Genomic DNA, 20,456 nt, shown 5'->3' on the forward strand with positions numbered 1-20,456 from the left:
TTTTATCTATCTGTCTATCATATGTATTTTTTTTTAAACATTGCCATAAACAGCTAAATAAAAGATATAATAAAATAAGGCCTATTTTTATCACGTGTGTGCATTTCCATAACATGTATTCACACATGCTAACTTTTACTGGAAGACTCACCAGTTCTAGCACTTATGGGTTATTCTTTTTACTATGTATGATTGTAACATCTGCATATATACTTAACTGATAATTTTATGCTATATATTTTGCATGACTGTTTTTCTCCACTAATTATTTGTCATATCTTCTTAGTCGGAGAATAATGACAGTGAACCGATAAGTCGTCGCATAAAGCCTGTGTTTCAAGAGGATCCTGTCTTTCGTCGGCAAACATCGTACCAGCACTCTGCTGTTCACATCCCTACAGATATTTATGAAGGCTGTAAGTTACTTTTATTTTTATTAATGTTTACATATTGTATATGTAAATTGTTTTAGCACCTTTGCCAAATATTTCATTTGTTTGTATGTTGAAATGTATATCTTACATACAGTATGTAAAGCAGTAAGACTGATAAATCTATGTGGCATAAATGCAACCCACTAATAAAAAATGACAAAATGTAAACAATATATAAATATAAACATGTTATAAAGGTTTAAATGCTATTAACTTCATAGTAATCTAAATAGATTGATAAAACATTCTTATTGGAATGTCGATATTATGAAATGTGGACTCAAACTGCAATTTAAACCCCCTTATTGTATAGCATTATGTACATTGTAGGGCACTAATTTTACTATCTTCTATGAATTTATGTTAAGAGTTTTCTTATTTATTTTGTCCCCATAAGATTCACCATAAGATTCTAATTTATTAACTGCTGGGACCTTAGTGATCACTTGTAAAGGGAATGTCAGTCTCTCAAGACAATTCCTAGAAATGTCCCATAAAAAGCTTGTATAAAAACAGAGAAAAAAAATAAAACACACAAAAACAAAAGATGGAGCACCTCATAGGGTAACACCTTTTAGAACAAATCACACTCATAAATCTAATGTACAGAATACTCACCTGAAGGTGTTGTGGGGCAGCTACAACACTCAATAACACAGTACATTCCACTCCAGGGAAAATATGTAGGTAGCCACTTGAGTTACATGAGTCGTGCAAAAAAATATACCACTAAAGTTGTGCTCTTACACACACAAGCTCCAATAAAGGGTGAAAGCCACAATGGCATATGTGTTCATTCAATGTTGAATGCGTTTTTGGGGTAAAGACCATTTCTTCAGACCTCAGAGTGTATTTTGAGGTCTGAACAAAATGGCCTATGATGGCAATAGAGAACCCCCCCCCCCCCCCGAATTTCCCCTTGGCTTAGATAATAAATGTTCTGCTCCCCAGATAACCCCTTCAAGCACTACACAGTGGCCCTCATTTACTTAGAAAATCGGGTTGTAAGTCTATCTTGCTTTCTTACCCGACTGTTTTTTCCCCCCTGGTATTTATTATTATGTCGCATCCTGTTTGTCGCACGTGGGTTTTGTAGGTTTTGGTTTCCAACTCTGAGTTGTCGGGAAAAAATCCACAAAAATTCAACAAACTCGGGTTGGAAACCTTTATAAATACGTGGGAAAGCTCAGAAATGTCGGGTTACGCCCCTTTTTCGGGTTTGGGAGAATCCACATCGGATCCGTCGGGAAAAAATGTCGCATCGTGTCGCAGACTGGTGCACAATGTCTTCGACATGTCGCAGACAAAGATGCGCCAAAAAAAACCAACAAAACAAGTCGGGTTTAGAATAGTAAATGAGGGCCAGTATTTAAATTGATGGGTTGTGATGTAGGATGGAAAGGCTCACCAAAATGAGAGGTACTCTATGTAACTGCTCTCTTGTGGCCAAGATAATTTATTCAGAAATCTCATATTAAGGAAAATGAAAATTGTTGTCAAAAGCTTACAATCATTTAGGCATGCATTTTGCCATATACAGTGACCCCCCCGACCTACAATGGCCCCGACATACGATCATTTCAACATACAATGGCCTCTAAGAGGCCATCGCATGTTGAAGGCAGCATCAACATACGATGCTTTTGTATGTCGGGGCCATTGCATAAACGGCTATCTGGTGGTGCAGACTACTTCAGCTGCCGCCGGATAGCTGTTTACGGTGCGCCGTGTGCCCCGACGATCACTTACCTGTCCTCGGGGCTCCGGCGCGTCCTCTTCGGGATCCCCTGCATCGTCGGCGCTCTCCATCGTTGTCATCACGTCGCTGCGCACGCCATCCCATCATCCAATAGGAGCGGCATGCGTAACAACGTGATGGTGGCGACGGAGAGCGAGGATGCCGGGGAAGCAGAGGCCTTGCCGGAGCGTCGAGTACACCCCGGGGACACGGCGACAGTGATGGAGGGAGACATCCAGTGCAGCGGTGACGGTCCAGAGCGGCGAGGACGCGTGAGTATAACCTCCAATACCAGTGGTCTTCAACCTGTGGACCTCCAGATGTTGCCAAACTACAACTTGTAGTTGTAGTTTGGCAACATCTGGAGGTCCGCAGGTTGTAGACCACTGTCCTATACTTTACGTTGCACGGATCTCTCAACATACGATGGTTTCAACAAACGATGGTCCATTTGGAACGGATTACCATCGTATGTTGAGGGACCACTGTATACATCTCCTAGACATTACAGTCATGCTGATGGTCACCAAGGACCTTATTCTTTTTATTAGTGGGTATACTGTCAGTAAAAAAAAAAAAAAATCCATGCATCATACATATAATTTAACAATAGATAACCAATAAGATTCACATCAGCATTTTCTCAATAAATACATAAACTTGTCAGTTCATTTTTTTGAATGGGATTGAAAAACTGATGACATTTTTGTCATACATTAGTTGTTCAAACAATACCCTATTGACTTCAAGGTTAGAATATATGGAGAAATCTATGTTTTTAAGAGAGACATATGCTTTCCTCTCTGTTCTTTTCACATTGAAGCCTGTTGAGTATGGATTGAATATCTGATATGAAAAGTATACCAGCTGTCAAATACCGTCTGCACATAAAAGCATGCATATTCACACTTCTATTAAAAGAAACGTGTGAACGCAGCTTAACACAGAAGGATTAGAATGAATGTGGAAAAATTGTAAAACCAAGTGCAATATTCCAGCAAACAGAACTAAAGATTATTTTTATTATTATTATTATTATTATTATTATTAAAAATAATAATAACAATAATAATAACAATAATAATACTGATTTTATTGTTATGATTATTATTAGTATGCTTCAATGGAGGAAATTTGTTAAATGTTTTTTGTCAAATGAGCATATTTTATAATAATATAATATAACCAGTGCCCTATAACCATCAGAAATATTTTTCATCAATGTACTTGGTATTCAGTACTTCAGTATACCTTCAGTATAGAAAGACTGATATGAAGTATGTTGAAATTATACATAAAATAATTCTTATTAAATTGATTAATTTCATACATAAATACTTAAAGGGGTATTCCAGGAAAAAACTTCTTTTTATATCAACTGGCTCCAGAAAGTTAAACAGATCTATAAAAAAAAAATCTTAATCCTTCCAGTAGTTATTAACTGGGTTGTTGAGTTGTTCTTTTCTGTCTGACAACAGTGCTCTCTGCTGACACCTCTGCTTGTCTCAGGAACTGTACAGAGTAGGAACAAATCCTCATAGCAAACCTCTAATGCTTTGGACAGTTCCTGAGACAAGCACTGTTGTCAGAATGAAAAGAACAACTCAACTTCAGCAGCTGATAACTACTGGAAGGATTAAGATTATTTAATAGAAGTAATTTACAAATCTGTTTAACTTTCTGGAGCCAATTGATATATAAAAAAAGTTTTTTCCTGGATAACCCCTTTAATGCACATGCAGTAGATATATGTACATGCACATAGAGGTATGGGGACTTTGATCTGTGTGTACTTAGCCCTGGTTTGTTCTGCACAGATTGTATACTGCAAATGTGAGCCTAATACTAATCTCTGGAGAATGATTAATATAAATAAACATGCCCATATTTGTATCATATATTATAATTGTACAGCCACCTACACTGCAGAAGTCTTTAGACAGTATTAATGAATGTAATTGATGAAAACAGATTATACTGATTAGTTAAAATTATGTTGGTGACAACTATTATATGTACTTTATAATTGCTGAGCTAAGTGAATATATGTTATTCTAATGAGATTTTCCAATATATGTAATATGCTTTTTAAGCATTACTGAAATGCCAAAAGTGTCTGAAAATAAGCAAATGCTGTTTTATCAGGCGCTGTATCAGCTCTGTCATGCTATCTGTTTACATTACTGAAGCATGCATTAATGGAAAGAAGTTTAAGGTCATATTTATTGCTCATTTGACCTCTATGAATAATTTTGGTTATATTTTTGGACAATGTCTAAATCATTCTGATAGCTGCAAATTGTAATACGTCAGTTTCAGACCATACTTGTCTATATACACTTTCATCTGTAAACTGGGAGAACTTCATTTGTAATCAGAACATAAATAAAGGAGAAATAGGTATGTGCTAAGTAGGATCTTATTCTGGCAAAACAATGACGGCTGTTACGATAGAAAGGAAATGCAATGTAATTGGGTGTTATAGGCACAACACCTATAATATCTTCTGTTTACATTCCTTTTATATATATAGTGAGATTGGATATTCAATTCTTCATATTCAAGTCTTCACAATAAATTAACTAGTTAATAAAATATGTCTGAATGGTTCCATTAAAATGTACCCAACATCCTCCTAATGTCTACAGTTGCTGAAATGTTAAGTATACATAAATCAAGTACATATGTCAATTTTACCTAACTCCCTGTTCTGGGAAAGCACATAATAAAGGGGCTCAAAGAGCTAAGGGGTTATACCAAGATTAGAATTTATCTTCTAGGAAATAACTAGCTGATCAGGGAAGCTCTGACTTCTGGGCCTCCCATTGATCACGAGAAGAGCGGTCTCCTGTTCCTTAAGTGAATGGATTCCAGCCAGAGTTGATAAGACTTTGACATGGGCAGCACTCAGCAATGTTAGGAAGTTATATAGGCAGGGAATGAAGCAGTGGTCAAGCATACGCGTTGCTGCTCCACTCACTCAGGGAACAAGGATGTGTAGATGTGTAGTGCATAGAGATACAAAAAATGTAGGGAAAGCTGTCTGGGAATTAATGTGGGGTAGACATGGGAATTTATACTGACAAACTTAAAGCATTACAGTCATTTAACATGTTAACAACCATGGACGTGTAGGCATGTTCCCGCACCAGGACGAGTATACATGTCCATGGTTCTCGTGGGTGCTGCCCAGTGCACCCACAAGATTGCGGTAGGGACTTGGCTGTAACACACAGCCGAGACCCTGCCGCACTGCAGTTTAACCCTTACAGTCGCGGTAGGAAGTAACCGTGGGCTGTAAGTGTTTGCACAGAGGGAGATCCCTCTGTCTTCCCTGCAGAACCCCACAGCATGATCACGGGGTGCTGTGTGTGATCCCTGGTGGGAGGGGCCCTGCCGCACTGCCAGGACCAAAGTTAACTTTGGATCTCAGCAGTTTAACCCTTACAGCCGCGGTTGGAAGCAACCGTGAGCTGTAAAGAGTTTTGACAGAGGGAAGGGGCTCCCTCTGTCTCTCTCTTGTAGCACCCCACAATAATCATGGGATGCTGCTAGTTACCTTGACAGCCGGGGGTCTCTACAAGGACCCCCAGGTCTGCCCCGGTTATTGCCTGTCAGGACGTGCCAGAGGCATGTCCTGATATGCTGCCTGCCAGTGTAAAACTAGCAGGCAGCATATAACTGCAATGCTTTGTAATACTAAGTAGTCCAAAGCATTAAAAAAAAGTGCAAAAAAAAAAACTTAAAATAAATAAAAGTGGAAAAACAATAAGTGTAAAAAAAGAAGTGTAAAATAAATGTAAAAAAAAGTGAAAAGTGTAAAAAAAATTAAATAACAAATAAAAATACATTAAAAAATACATTGAAAAATAAAAATGCATAATGTGTAGGATCACACGGTGTACATTTGCAGCATATAACATGCTGAGGATGCCCACCAGCAGTCACAATAATGAGCTCTCTGCTGCAGCTGGGTAGCTTTGTGTGTCCACTCATAGCAGCGGATTTCCCCCTGGCAGTCATGAGCGGACACACTGAGCTACCCAGCCACAGCAGTGATCTCGCCCTTGTGACTGCCGGGGGCATCTGTGGTGTAAAATATGCTGCGGATGTTCTCTATGTGACCCTACACTGCATCCAGTTCATATTGCGTTTCCGCAGTATGTTAGAGGTATCCGTCAGCATCATGTCAAAAAAAGTGATGCTGACATATACTGTAGCAGCTCCATTCATTTCTGAATGAGACTGCTACATTATACATTGGCATCCCTTTTTTGACATGATAATGGACACCTATACTGCAGAAATACAGTATGAACAGCTATGCGGTGAACAATCATTTTGCCAGCACGACCATATTTATTTTAGTCCCTATTTACTGCTACAGTTGAGCCGGCTGGCCATACATAATCAGTAACACACTATCTTTCTGGAAATATTCTATAAGCAAAAGACCTTTTGTACACTTATCAGACAAAAGTTTCAAATAAGGCCAGTCTGTCATTAATGGCTGAAAAAAGTGTTCATTGTTATATTTTACCCATTGAGCGATTATTTTGGTTAAATGTATCCAGTTTTGTAATTTATAATGAATATGGATACTTTAAGGGTAGAACCGCACATGGCAGATTGCACACCAGAAATTTCAGTGAACCTGACTTCAGCTGTAAATTGTGCAAATAAACTCAAAAACAAAATCCTGCTCGTCTGAGCTTTAACTAAACATAGGACAGCGTCCCTAACTATCAGTTTGACCGTACTGCTCAATATCACTAAATATCACACTATCCTCATAACATGTAAAAGTCTCAACCAGACTTGATCCTCCTGTATCCCATAGGCCTAGCACTGCCTGTTTCTGCAGACTGGGAGCCACTCAACCCTCTTTCTAAGAACTCCCAAAAGTGGTGTCTTACTGAGCTGAATCACTTCCATGCCAGGGTAGAGAAAATAGACTGGGAGCCATCCCTCTGTCTACTGCTCCCAATTCTCCACTGCAGTAACACAAGCAGCCACTCCTGGAGTGTGTGTGTGTGTGTGTGTGTGTATATATATATATGTCACTTTATTAGGTACACCCTTCGTTGCCTTCTTAACTGCATTTATTCTTCATATCATACTTTCATACTTTCCATAAGGTCCTGGAAACATTCATCATAGATTCTGGTCCACATCCATCATGACATCACACAGTGGCGGCAGATTGGTCGGTTGTACATCCATAATGTGAATCTCCCCTTACACCATATCCCAAAGGTTCTCTATTGGCTTGTGATCTGGTGACTGCGGAGGCCATTGGGGTACAGTGAACTAATTGTCATTTTCAAAAACCAGTATGAGATGATGTGAGCTTTGTGACATGGTACATTATCCTGCTGAAAGTAGCCATCAGGAGATGGATACATTGTGGTCATAAATGGATGGCCATGGACAGCAACAATTCTCACATAGGCTGTTGCAATTAGACAATGCCCAAAATGTAGTCACCAGCAAAACTACAAATATGTCCAAATGGCTGTGCAATCACATATACCACCTTCCAAGAAAAACATATACACATCAAGTTGAATAGAAAATTGTTTATTTAATTATACATTTTTAATATGTCACAGCAGTGGATAAAAATTATTCATAAAATGGCACCAATGAACATCACTAAAAAGGTGCACAGGGGTACAACCTAACATTGGATAATTATGGAAAAACACACTACATCTATCTAGATGACATATGTTAACCAAACAACAGCATTGGAACAAATCATGTATACCTGACTATGCATGTAGAAAAGAAAGAATAAATACCATAAAGTACAAGATAAAAGGAACAAGACACAATGCAAAGTTGAAACCCATGTGTACCTTAGCCCAATGTACATTTTGCAGTATTGCACTTTATCAGGGGGCACCCAAAATGCCCATAGTGTACCAAGAAAATTACCCCAACATAAGACACCCACTACCAGCCTGAACCCTTACTACAAGGCAGGAAGGATCTATGCTTTCATGTTGTTTACACCAATTCTGGCATTGCTATCTAAATGTTGAGGCTGGAATCAAGACTCATCATACTGGCCAATGTTCTTTCAGTCTTCCATTGTGTAATTTTTTCCTAACTTTGGTGAGCCTCTGTGAATTGTAGCCTCTGTTGCCTGTTCTTAACTAATGGGAGTGGCACCTGACGTGATCTTCTGCTGCTGTGTGCCCATCTGTTTTAAGGTTTGACACGTTATACCTTGGTTGTAACAAGTGGTTATTTGAATTACTATTGCCTTTCTGTCATTTCAAACCAGTCTGCATGGATTTTACAAAAATATATTCAGTGTGAAAAATCTGCAGCTATCCAGTGTGCGTAGTAGCCTTTCTCTGTAAGTGTAGATCTGTACTCCCACTGCATGATGTATTTGGCCCGTGCAGCAACATACAACTAAGTACAGCTAGATTCCCCTAGTTGTGCAAAGCATAATATTCACCAGCTTATCTTAAACCATTTGAGAGTAACTTCATTTACATATTAGACTCTCAAATCTGAAATGTTGTGCTTTTAGAACAAACTTGTTAAAAAATTATGTTGGGAATTAAGAGACCATCATCTGCATGGAAATGTATGCCTCCACATTACCAACATATTGTAGGTTCTGTTGAAGGGAAATTAGATTGTGAGCCCCCTGGAGGTGTTACTATGTAAACAATGAGTATGCAAAAAAGTATAGATAAAAGATAAATAAAAGTATAACTACAGACATGATATTAAACGTTGACAACTAGTGACAGACTCACAATACAGTACAGTGCAGAAATGATAGCACCGTGTACTGCACAATCCAAATAGCTGTATTATATTGTATCTGCTGTAAATAACAGTGCTTAGTCTCCAAGTTTCAAGGTCTCGCTATTGTAGTATAGATAGTTTGAGTCTGTATGCAGTAGGGGTGTGAATCGCCAAGAATTTGGCGATTCGATTCGAATCGCGATACCAGTGTGGCGATTCGATATATCGCGATATATCGCGATACCGTCTAGGTGACGATACATCGCGATATATCGCCCACCTGGGAGCATTCATAGATCCCAATAGACGCCGCTGTCAGCTTTGACAGCGGCGATCTAGTACTCCGGTGCTGCAAAATAAAATAAAACGCACTTTTCTTACCTGCCAACGAGCCCGCGGAGCTCCGGTACAGGTGTTGGGTCCCCGGGCTGTATTCTTCTTACTTCCTGTTAGTCCGGCACGTCACATGGAGCTTCAGCCTATCACCAGCGGAGGCGGGACATCGCTGCGGCCAGTGATAGGCTGAAGCTCCATGTGACGTGCCGGACTAACAGGAAGTAAGAAGAATACAGCCCGGGGACCCAACACCTGTACCGGAGCTCCGCGGGCTCGTTGGCAGGTAAGAAAAGTGCGTTTTATTAAAAATTCCACATCCCTAAAAGAATCGATTCAAAAATATTTTGAATCGATTCTGTATCGGCAAATGAAAAATCGCGATTATCGCGAGAATCGATTTTTTCTTACATCCCTAGTATGCAGCCTTTGTTGTTACTATGCATTCCAACAACAAACCAGTGATAGGAATTAATGGCATTCTTGGCACATCACTAATAGTATATGTAAATACTGTATATGAATTATGTCAATAATTTGTTAAGAAACTACCATGGAAATATAATTATAACATTAAATAATAGATAATTTTCTACCACATATATTTAACATATTGATATATGATACAATATTAAGTACATGTATGTGCTATTTACTTATTTCTGTTCCTAAGATGTGCCGAGGATTAAAAAACGACTTGCACTGTATTTAGTGTGTGGTAATAAACAACTCTCCAAGTTAAATTCAAATTGTTTACCATATTTTTTTTTTTATAAATCCATCTTAAGATCCTGTTTTAATTTTAATTAAGAAAGTTCACAAGACATATCCTTAGTGGCATCTTTAATTTAGAATTGTTAAAGCATCTAATATTCTAATGAGTTTTATCTCGTCAATTGCATTGAAATTATCTTGGTCTTCATGAATGTATTATCAAAAATATAATTTTGTATACACATATAATTATCCGCAATTAGTTGGGCGCATACTAATAATGTGATGCCCTACTTACGTATCTCTCAGTTTATAAATATTTGCTTTAATCTTTTGATTCCAATATCCGCAAAGATGTTAGATCAAGCAAAATATATTTTCTTTCCAAAATTGTTAATGTTATATTAGAACATTTGTCATTCATGAATAAGCTAAATAAACATGTATACGGTGCATTGTAAAAGATTCATACTTGGAAAAATCGTTATTTTTCCATATTACTATTAGTAAGTGCATTCAAGTTGGAGTCAAAATTTATTATAATTAAAATCTGCAACATCAAACATTTCTACTATGTGAGTGCACAATGCTTAAATGTGAAATGTACACAGCAACGATTATATACTGTACTAGATATAATACAGTATAAATGTTTTGCCAGTAGTTTTTCTTTTAATAATAATAATAATAATAATAATAATAATAATTTTATTTATATAGTGCCAACAGATTCTGTAGCACTTTACAATATTGGGGTACAAATAATGACAAGTATCAGACATAATATTACACACTAACTATTTAAACAGAAGGAGTGAGGGCCCTGCTCGCGAGAGCTTACAGACTACGAGGAATGGGGTTGAGACAGATGGCGAAAGGGCTTTATTGATACAATGGTCCAGTCATATTTCATAAATAGATTACATACAGGAGAGTTAACCAGTCACTAGATTGTCTCCAATAGTGATGAGCAGCAGGGGCCATATTTGAATTTGCAATATTTAGCGAATATATTGACGATTATTCGTCCTATGTTCTCGAAATTCGCATATTCGCTATGTTCATTCACTTTTTTTCCATGCGAAACTTCGCAAGAAAAATGCACAAATAAAATTTCCATAAAAATTTGAATGTGTAAAAAAACTATTGAAAAACCCCAAAAATTTGCATGCAAAATTTGCATAAAATGACGAATATTTGTCATTACGAATATATAGCACTATATTCTAAATATTCACGAAATCCCGACGTGCCGATATTCACGATAAGAATATGCATTATGAATATTTGTGCTCAACACTAGTCTCCAAATGTCTAACGTGCATAGAGATTTGGGGGGAAACTGTCAAATATGAAGCTTTTGATATCTCCAAGACCCAGTAGTCTCAAAGGGGACAGAGTGGTAGTAGTGGAGGCCAATTAGAGAATGTTATAGGCCTTTCATATCTATTTTGACATGACTGAATTATAAGATACAGCTTTCTAAATTCTTCATTATGAACTTTTTCTGATCTGTCCAAATGTGTGACCTCAAAGTAATGCTTCTAGGGTCACTTATCCATATATCTATATATATATATATATATATATATATATATATATATATATATATGGAGTCTGATAAAGGAAAACATTATATTTATGTGAAATATTCACATAAAGTCACTACATAACCAACATATGTCTCTGCATGAAATCTGAGTAATATAAAGTACAGTGGAGACCACGTGCTCTGGTTTGGGAATCCTTTTAATGGCTCAGTATAGAATGGAGCCATAATATTCCCATGCGTATACTTTCTTAGAAGCATATTTGCTAAACATAGTTTACATTTATGTAGGTGGTTTCCATGGTTTAAAGCTTGGTTCTATTCTCTGAAATGTTCCATGTCTGCTTAGTAAAAAGGGAAGACATATATTTCATTTGGGGGCTATGCGTGTAAATCTGCTCACTGGCTTCTGAAAGATTTATACGGAATTAAGGTCAGACAATACTTGTCTACTTTTGATTTTGATTATCGAATTTCAGTGTTGTCTGGGTCCTGAGCAGCAGCATTACTAATGTGTTTGCCCTTTCAGAAGCTACTTCAGAACTAGTTCCTATGGTTACAGCTCAGTGTTAACCATCTTCCTAATTCTCTATTAGTCTATACTACATGACTTGGAATATTTAGAAAAACTTTTGTCTGTCTGTTTAACCTCTAATTGATCCCTGATATAGATTAATCACTTTATTTTCCTGTTGTTTCCTTTTGCCCCATTTCCAAATGCATCAAACTGTTCTAGAGGTTTTTGAAAAAGTTACAAAAACATGTAATCATAAGACTTTTAATGTGCCCCCTGTGATTCCCCATAACTATGTTTTCATAGTCGATTTTTTTCGAGTCATTGCTATGTTATCTTCATGCAAGTCTCTCTGATAAATGCTTTAAAAAAAATAGCAGGAATAACATGGCACCAAGCAGGAACTCCACAATATAAGAATTTTTTTATGAACCATCATACATCGCATTTCACCGCACATGGGCAGTATTATTCCCGCTAATTTCCTTGAAGTATTTATACTTTTGTGATTATCATTTGGAGCCGGAAGGCTGCAGCCAGGACCTGGCCCTTACCTACGCAAACAATTTCCATTGTTGTGTATGGTTTTGGACAACAACCTTGGTAAGGAGCATGTCAGTCATATTACTCACCTGCTTGGTCTCTTTTTTTTCCATGGAATGCTATGTCCCTGCTTTCTCCGAGAAATGGTTATAGAAATGTCCTGGCAAGCAGCTGCTTATCAACTATACTAAAGTGTACCTTGGTTACCTATTGTAATGCTAAATAAAATAAAAAAATCTACCTATTGTGGAATAAACCATTGTGTTTTCTATACCATTATACAAAGGGTTCTTTTATTGTTTTGGAAAACAGAACATTGTTCACTATAATAAATAATTTTTCTCTTTTTCTACCACACCGAATCAATGGTTGGCGGGCTTTGGCTATATGCCGTTCATGTGTGTGAACTTCAAGATACCCGTATTGCATCAGGCCACTTGTACATGTTGTACATCCACACAATCTGCTCTGAGACAAAAAAAAATAATATGTTAAGCAATAATGTAAGCAAATAAATATAGACTTAATTCTCTGTTCACACAGTATTTGCTGCTTATGTTCACTGTGGGCCCCAGACCTGTACAGCCACGTGCTTTTACAGTAATAAATAAATAAAAAAAATTAAAAATAAAAAAATATATATGTTTACGGGACCACTGTGTGTGTGTATATATATATAAATATATATAAATATATATATATATATATATATATATATATATATACACACACACAGTGGTCCCTCAACATACGATGGTAATCCGTTCCAAATGGTGGACCATCATTTGTTGAAACCATCGTATGTTGAGGGATCCATGCAATGTAAAGTATAGGACAGTGGTCTACAACTTGCGGACCTCCAGATGTTGCAAAACTACAACACCCAGCATGCCCGGACAGCCAACGGCTGTCCAGGCATGCTGGGAGTTGTAGTTTTGCAACATCTGGAGGTCCGCAGGTTGAAGACCACTGGTATTGGAGGTTGTACTGACGTGTCCCCGCCGCTCTGGACCGTCACCGCTCGTCATGGCTTTCCTGGATTTCGCCCTCCATTTCTGTGGCCCGACGCTTCGGCAAGGCCTCTGCTTCCCTGGCATCCTCGCTCTCCGTCACCGCCATCACGTTGTTACGCACGCCGCTCCTATTGGATGACAGGGCGGCGTACGCAGCGACGTGATAACGACGATGGAGAGCGCCGGCGATGCAGAAGATACTGAAAAGGATGTTCCGGAGCCCCGAGGACAGGTAAGTGATCGTGAGCGGACCACACGGGGCACCGTAAACGGCTATCCGGTGGCAGCTGAAGCAGTCTACGCTGCCTGAGAGGCCATCGTATGTTGAAATTATCGTATGTCGGGGCCATTGTAGGTCGGGGGGTCACTATATATATATATATATATATATATATATATATATATATATGTAGTAAATTTGAGTAGCCGTATTAGTCCAGTGATGCAGATGCAAATCAAAAAATGTTGCAGTATCTTGTAATACCTTTTTTATTGGACTAACAGAATTTTGTAGAGACAAGTTTTCCGGATTCCTCCCTTAATCAAGTCCAAAGCAAATCGAAGCTCACAAGCAGAAGACACAGGTTACATCTCACAAATATGCAGGGGTTAAGACAACCGATGTGGAGAATTCACACTAAGATGGGCCAAATATATATATATATATATATATATATATATATATATATATATATTTAATTGTAAACCATATGGCATATACATGGATGATATCTATGACATGTCAATTAGACATCACGGAGCATCAGCTTTTTCAGTCCATAGCCCTCAAGTCTTTAAAGAACGTACATTTTGTTTTACTTAGGGTATGAAAATGAAGCTCTCTATCCATCATAAAAATAAGAAAAATATATCATATTTTCATATGAATTCATACTTTATATGGAGGGATTACAACACGTGTAGGACTGTGACATTTGTTGATATACCGTAGTATTCCTAATAACAGATCTGCATGAATACTTTTTTATAATCTATTTTTATTTTAACAAGTTGGGTTTTTTTTGTCAGAGAAGTAAGAAGAAATATTTTTTTTTTTCAATTATTTCCTTTTTGTGTGAGTTATAGGATTTATAATGTTACAGTGAAACATAAGCTCCTGGCCTAGACATAAAGCCATATGGAGTTATCAGAAATATTGAAATCTCAATCTGGTTATTTGCCAATTAGAGGTCTTGCAGCTGCAGTTGCCTAGCAACTAGCTGAGCATCAACAGCCTTGTATCTCTAACAAAAGCCGAATAATTACTAAGGCAGGTCCTTTAAATAAGGAGAGTGACCCAGAACTGATAAGGTTACTATAATAATGCGTACAACACCCATTTATCCTATTTCCTCCTGCCCTTATAGTGTAATGATTTATAACTCATCTGCAGTAAGTTCTGAGGTTGAGTGGTTTTACTGCTGCTGACCACAAAGAATCTATGTGAATATTTTTTTTTCTTTTTTTAGAGAAAAATGTTAACATTTTTGCTATCTTATATCAAGGAATTTCATGTCTGTTAATTCTAAAAAGTACCGTATTTTTCGTCCTATACGACGCACCGGTGTATAAGACGCACCCAATTTTTAGGGTCAAAATCTAAAAAAATAAAGATTTTAAACCCAATAGTGGTCTTCAATCTGCGGACCTCCAGATGTTGCTAAACTACAACTCCCAGCATGCCCGGACAGCCAACGGCTGTCCGGGCATGCTGGGAGTTGTAGTTTTGCAACATCTGGAGGTTCGCAGATTGAAGACCACTGCATAGGAGGTAATACTCACGTGTCCCCGCCGCTCCGGACCCGTCACCGCTGCCCTGGATGTCGCTCCATCGCTGTCGCCGTGTCCCCGTCGCTCTGGAACGTCTCTGCTGCCGGCCGGGTATCCTCGCTCTCCGTCGCCGCCATCACGTCGTTACGCACGCCGACGCACGTACGCGACGACGTGATGACGAGGAAGGAGAGCGCCGGCCATACAGGGGATCCCTGAACGGAGAAGACACCGAGGAGGCAGGTAAGGTCCCCCCCCCGGTGTCCTGTAAGCACTAACCCGGCTATTCAGTCGGGCTGTTCAGGACCGCCGCGGTGAAATCGCGGCGGTCCCGAACAGCCCAACTGAACAGCCGGGTTAGTGTCACTTTCCCTTCAGACGCGGCGGTCAGCTTTGATCGCCACGTCTGAAGGGTTAATACAGGGCATCACCGCGATCGGTGATGTCCTGTATTAGCCGCGGGTCCCGGCCGTTGATGGCAGCAGGGACCGCCGCGATAGGGGTGTATTCGCCGTATAAGACGCACCGACTTTTTTCCCCCCAGTTTTGGGGAAGAAAAAGTGCATCTTATACGGCGAAAAATACGGTATATGCTACAATCTATAGTTCCCCCTTACCCTTAGGTCAGTTTCATTTCAAGAACAACACAGATGCATATTTGCGTAAGCTTTACGGGCACAAATCCTGGAATACCATTGGTCTAATTATTGAAATGGAAAGCATCATATAGATCTTTGAGGCTTTTAGTTCAGATTATTAGATCATTGATCGGGCCAGGACTAGCATCTGCAAAACAGATGCAAAAATGTGTCAATATTATGCTAGTCTAAAACCGGCTCTACATTTTTAAATGTAGCTTTACCAATTACACAGGCAATATTCGGTAAAAGAGATGTTGTCAGATCTTCTGTTTGTTTTAGCATATACTATTATTTCCCATAGAATTCAACACTGGAGCAGAACTCTACATACAGATGTAGCCACTGCCAATTTGTTTTAGAGTGCACAAGTTTTTATGATAGTGTTATGCCACAGAAAGTAAGTAGGAGGTTGGACTCTCTGCTCCTGTACACTGAGCTGTGATGCACAAAGTATTGTATGCATTACCACTCATTTAAAGTATAAATCCAGAGTTGGTCTCCCACCCGTTCTGCACAAATTGGTGCAGAGAGACGCAACTCAAACTAGACAGTACAATTGTCAAGGCAACTGAATGACTCCCAGCGAGTTCTGTACACAAGTCCTTTTCAGATGTTGTATGGTAGTCTGGGCAACCATACCGCCCAGCTTGGGCTTCAGCTGTACCACACTCTGCAGAACGGGCAGGAGACCAGTGCTGGATTTACACTTTAACATTTTCTGTGCTGGGTGTGAGAATGTAGTGAGAAGCAATGTATACAGTATTGTATTATGCATCACTCGTCACTGAAGATTTGCTGGGTGGGGTTTGAGAGGGACCAGCCGAGCGAATGTAGTGAGCAGCAATCAGGCCCAGACTGGCCTACTGGGATACCGGGAAAATTTCCGGTAGGCCAGCTGCCCTGTGGGCCGGCAGTGGCAGAGGACAGTCTACCAGAGTCCCGACAAGTCAGTGAATCAGTCTGTCAGCAGTGTCAGAACCTGTGAGCACACAGCTGCAGCTTCACCACAGGTCCAGAGTCTGACAGGCTGACACAGCGAGTGGAGGTCCGGAGAATACAGAGTCAGTACTAAGAGCTGTACAGACAGGACACTCACCATCTTCTCTCTGCCTCCTCACTGCTCCTGGCTCCTCCTCCTATCAGCACACAGTCACTGGGGAAGATGTGCTGCACTGGGTGAGTGGAAATTTTAACCTAATCCTGTGTGAGGAAGGGGGCTGGGAGTCCTGTTATGTATGTGTGTGTGTGTGCGGGGGGAGACAACTGGAAAGTATGTAGGGTCCTGTTATGGGGGGAGGAGGAGTATGAAGGGTCCTGCTATATGGAGTATGTAGGGTACTGTTATCTGGGGAGCTGGGGAGTATGTAGGGTCCTGTTATGTGAGGGGGGTATTGGGGAGTATGTAGGGTTGTGTTAAGTGAGAGGGGTGTTGGAGAGTATGTAGGGTCCTGTTATGTGAGGAGGGGTGGGTGGGGAGTTAGTGGAGTATTGTTATGTAAGTAGGGGGTTCCTTGGGGGTAAGTAGAGTACTGTTATATTAGGGGTCTGGGGAGTAAGGTTCTTTCACACTGCCATTGTGCTCTGGACGAAAACGACCATCGGGCTCTCTGTTTTTTTTTTTTTTTCCCTTTATTGGCCGTTATCGGGACAGGGCACAACAGGCAGCAACGGGTCCTGTTGGATCCCATTGACTATAATATTGTCCATCAGGCGCCGTTGTTTATGAGCGGGAGTATCTGGAGGAATTAGCAGGTCAAATCAGCAGTGTGAAAAAAGCCTTAGTTAGATAAAAGCTAACTACAACACCCAGCATGACTCGAAACAGCTCAATGCTCAGCAGCTGGCCCAAACTAGTAGTTTCGGATCAGCTGCAGAGCATTTTTTAAGCAATCTGCTCAGTATTTGTAATAAAATCCTCAACAAAAAAGTGGGCGGGCCAAAGTACTTTCAGCCAAGCACACCCTAAATTTTCGGTTCTGGTCCAAAATTTCCCTTATGGTGCACCACTATTTATTAATATTAAATCTGTTGTGTTGCACACTTGTTGTTATGCCCTTTGACTCCAAGTTTGAGTCAGAGGGCACAGCATAAAACCGCAACATGATGGAATAGAAGCCTGAGAAATCAAAATCCAGGCTTCTCTCATGGGCTGAAGTATTTAGAGCCTGTGTAGTGGAAGCCTAGTATTTGATTTACCAAGTTTCTGTCTTGTATGTTGCGGCTGCGTACTTTGACTTTAAGGCACATCACCACATAGCTCTCTTACAGAAGTCTGGCAACTCAAATGCCAGGCTTTCTGCAGGCTGCACTGTGGCTGCACCCTTTCACCTTGTGTGACATCATGGCATGGCTGGCACAGAATCCTCCTACAGAAGCCTGGCAAATCAAATGCCAGGCGCCTCTACCACCCCCCCCCCCTCCCCATGGCTGCCGCAATGCTATGGGGCTGGTATGCAAATATTTCCAGGGCTGGTTTATGTCCTCAGTCTGGCCTTGGCAGCAATACATAAAGTACTATATGCATTGTCATTTACTTAACTATTCATAGTGAATGGCTCATACACTTATTGAGGGGTTATGCATACTGCATCACAGCTCACTTCACTGATGCCATACCTATTCATTGGGTTGAATGTGTTAGTCGGGTGGGTGTGAGTGCTGCATTTTGGGTGCTGTGTTACTAAGGCTTTTTTCACACTATGAGCATTCATCTGTTATTAACCCCTTAAGGACATAGCGTTTTTCCGTTATTTGGACTTTCGTTTGTTCCTCCTTAAATTTTAAAAATAATAACCCTTTAAATTTTGCACCTAAAAATCCATATGATGGCTTATTATTTGCGCCACCAATTCTACTTTGTAATGACATCAGTCATTTTAAACAAAAATCTATGGCGAAGCGGAAAAATAAATCATTGTGCGACAAAATGGAAGAAAAAATGCCATTTTGTAAGTTTTGGGGGCTTCCGTTTCTACGCAGTAAATTTTTTGGTAAAAATTACACCTTCTCTTTATTCTGTAGGTCCATACGATTAAAATGATACCCTACATATATAGGTTGATTTTGTATTACTTCTGAAAAAAATAAAAATAAATAACTACATGCAGAAACATTTATACATTTAAAATTGTCCTCTTCTGATCCCTATAATTTTTTTTATTTTTTCACTTATTTTTTTTGCCGTGATCTGAGGTTTTTATCGGTATCATTTTGATTGCTTTTTATAAATTTTTTTATGGTATAAAAAGTGACCAAAAAGACGCTATTTGGGACTTTGAAATTTTTTTCCATGTACGCCATTGACCGTGCGGTTTAACTAACAATATATTTTTTATAGTTCAGACATTTACGCATGCGGTGATACCACATATGTTTATTTTTATTTACACAATTTAGTTTTTTTATGGGAAAAGGGGGGTGATTCAAATTAGGGAAGGGGTTAAATCATCTTTATTAACTTTTTTTTCACTTATTTTTTTTTGCAATGTTATAGCCCCCATAGGGGACTATAACATGCAGTACATTGATTCAATACACTGAACAATGCCTTTGCATTGCAATGCATTGATCAGTGTTATTACTTCTGAGCATGGAACAGAGTATGTTCCATGATGGGGGTAGTAGTACAAACACTAATGTAGCCTCCCCAGCTGTCTGCAGACAGCCAGGGAATTACTTCTCTCATATGGAAACAAGTCTGTTCCATGATGGGAGTAGTAGTAGTGCCTCAGCACTGCAGGTGTCTGCTGATGTCACCTCTTCTGAGCATGCTCAGAAGTAATAACGGATATTATAAACCAGGTGCAAACGGATGACATAAAGGGTCATCTGTTTGCCACAGACTTCAATGTTAAAAATAATGGGTGTTAATTTACCCGTTTCTTGTGACGGAAGAAAAATTTGTGCATGTGCCATTTTTTCTTCAGTCACAAATACGGATGTCTATAACGGATCTTTTAACAGAACAACTTTATAGTGTAAAAGGGGTCTAAGATGTTACGCCACTACACTCATCTTGGCAGCAGCTACATCTGTAGTTCTCTTCCTCTGTTACATCTCCTAGAAATGTATGACTAAATAAACAGCTAAATCTTTGTTAATAGCCAGGCCCTTTTACATGGGGTGATTATTGGACGAACAAATATTAATGTTGTCAAATGCAAAAATAATTGAGCAACCATTGCTGCTCTCCACTTCTGACAATTTGGATAGTGCAAATCGTGTTTTCAGTGAGCATTGTATATAATGAGACCAGTATTTAATTATGTGCCTATGTATAAGGAACCTTAGGCTCTGTTTTTTTTTTTGTTTTTTTTTTCTGGCATATGCGATCATTACAACTGTCAAATAATAGATATTAGCCTATAAACAGGATGCTCTATATAGTCAAATGTTTAAAATTCTAGTGTAATTGGAGCAATCTTGACATAGATACT

General features: G+C 39.2%; 1 protein-coding gene across 9 annotated transcripts in view; it reads left to right on the top strand.

The window, feature by feature from the left end:
• The window catches only part of CACNA2D1 (calcium voltage-gated channel auxiliary subunit alpha2delta 1), a 716,537-nt gene that overhangs the window by 407,576 nt on the left and 288,505 nt on the right, over window positions 1-20,456 (top strand). For all 9 annotated transcript variants that reach the window (XM_056573417.1, XM_056573418.1, XM_056573410.1 and 6 more), the window contains exon 6: window positions 287-416. In XM_056573417.1, coding sequence (XP_056429392.1) covers window positions 287-416 — 130 coding nt within the window. The remainder of the gene's footprint in view (window positions 1-286; window positions 417-20,456) is intronic.

The sequence above is a fragment of the Hyla sarda genome, chromosome 4 (genome assembly GCF_029499605.1).
Source record: "Hyla sarda isolate aHylSar1 chromosome 4, aHylSar1.hap1, whole genome shotgun sequence".
NCBI lineage: Eukaryota > Metazoa > Chordata > Amphibia > Anura > Hylidae > Hyla > Hyla sarda.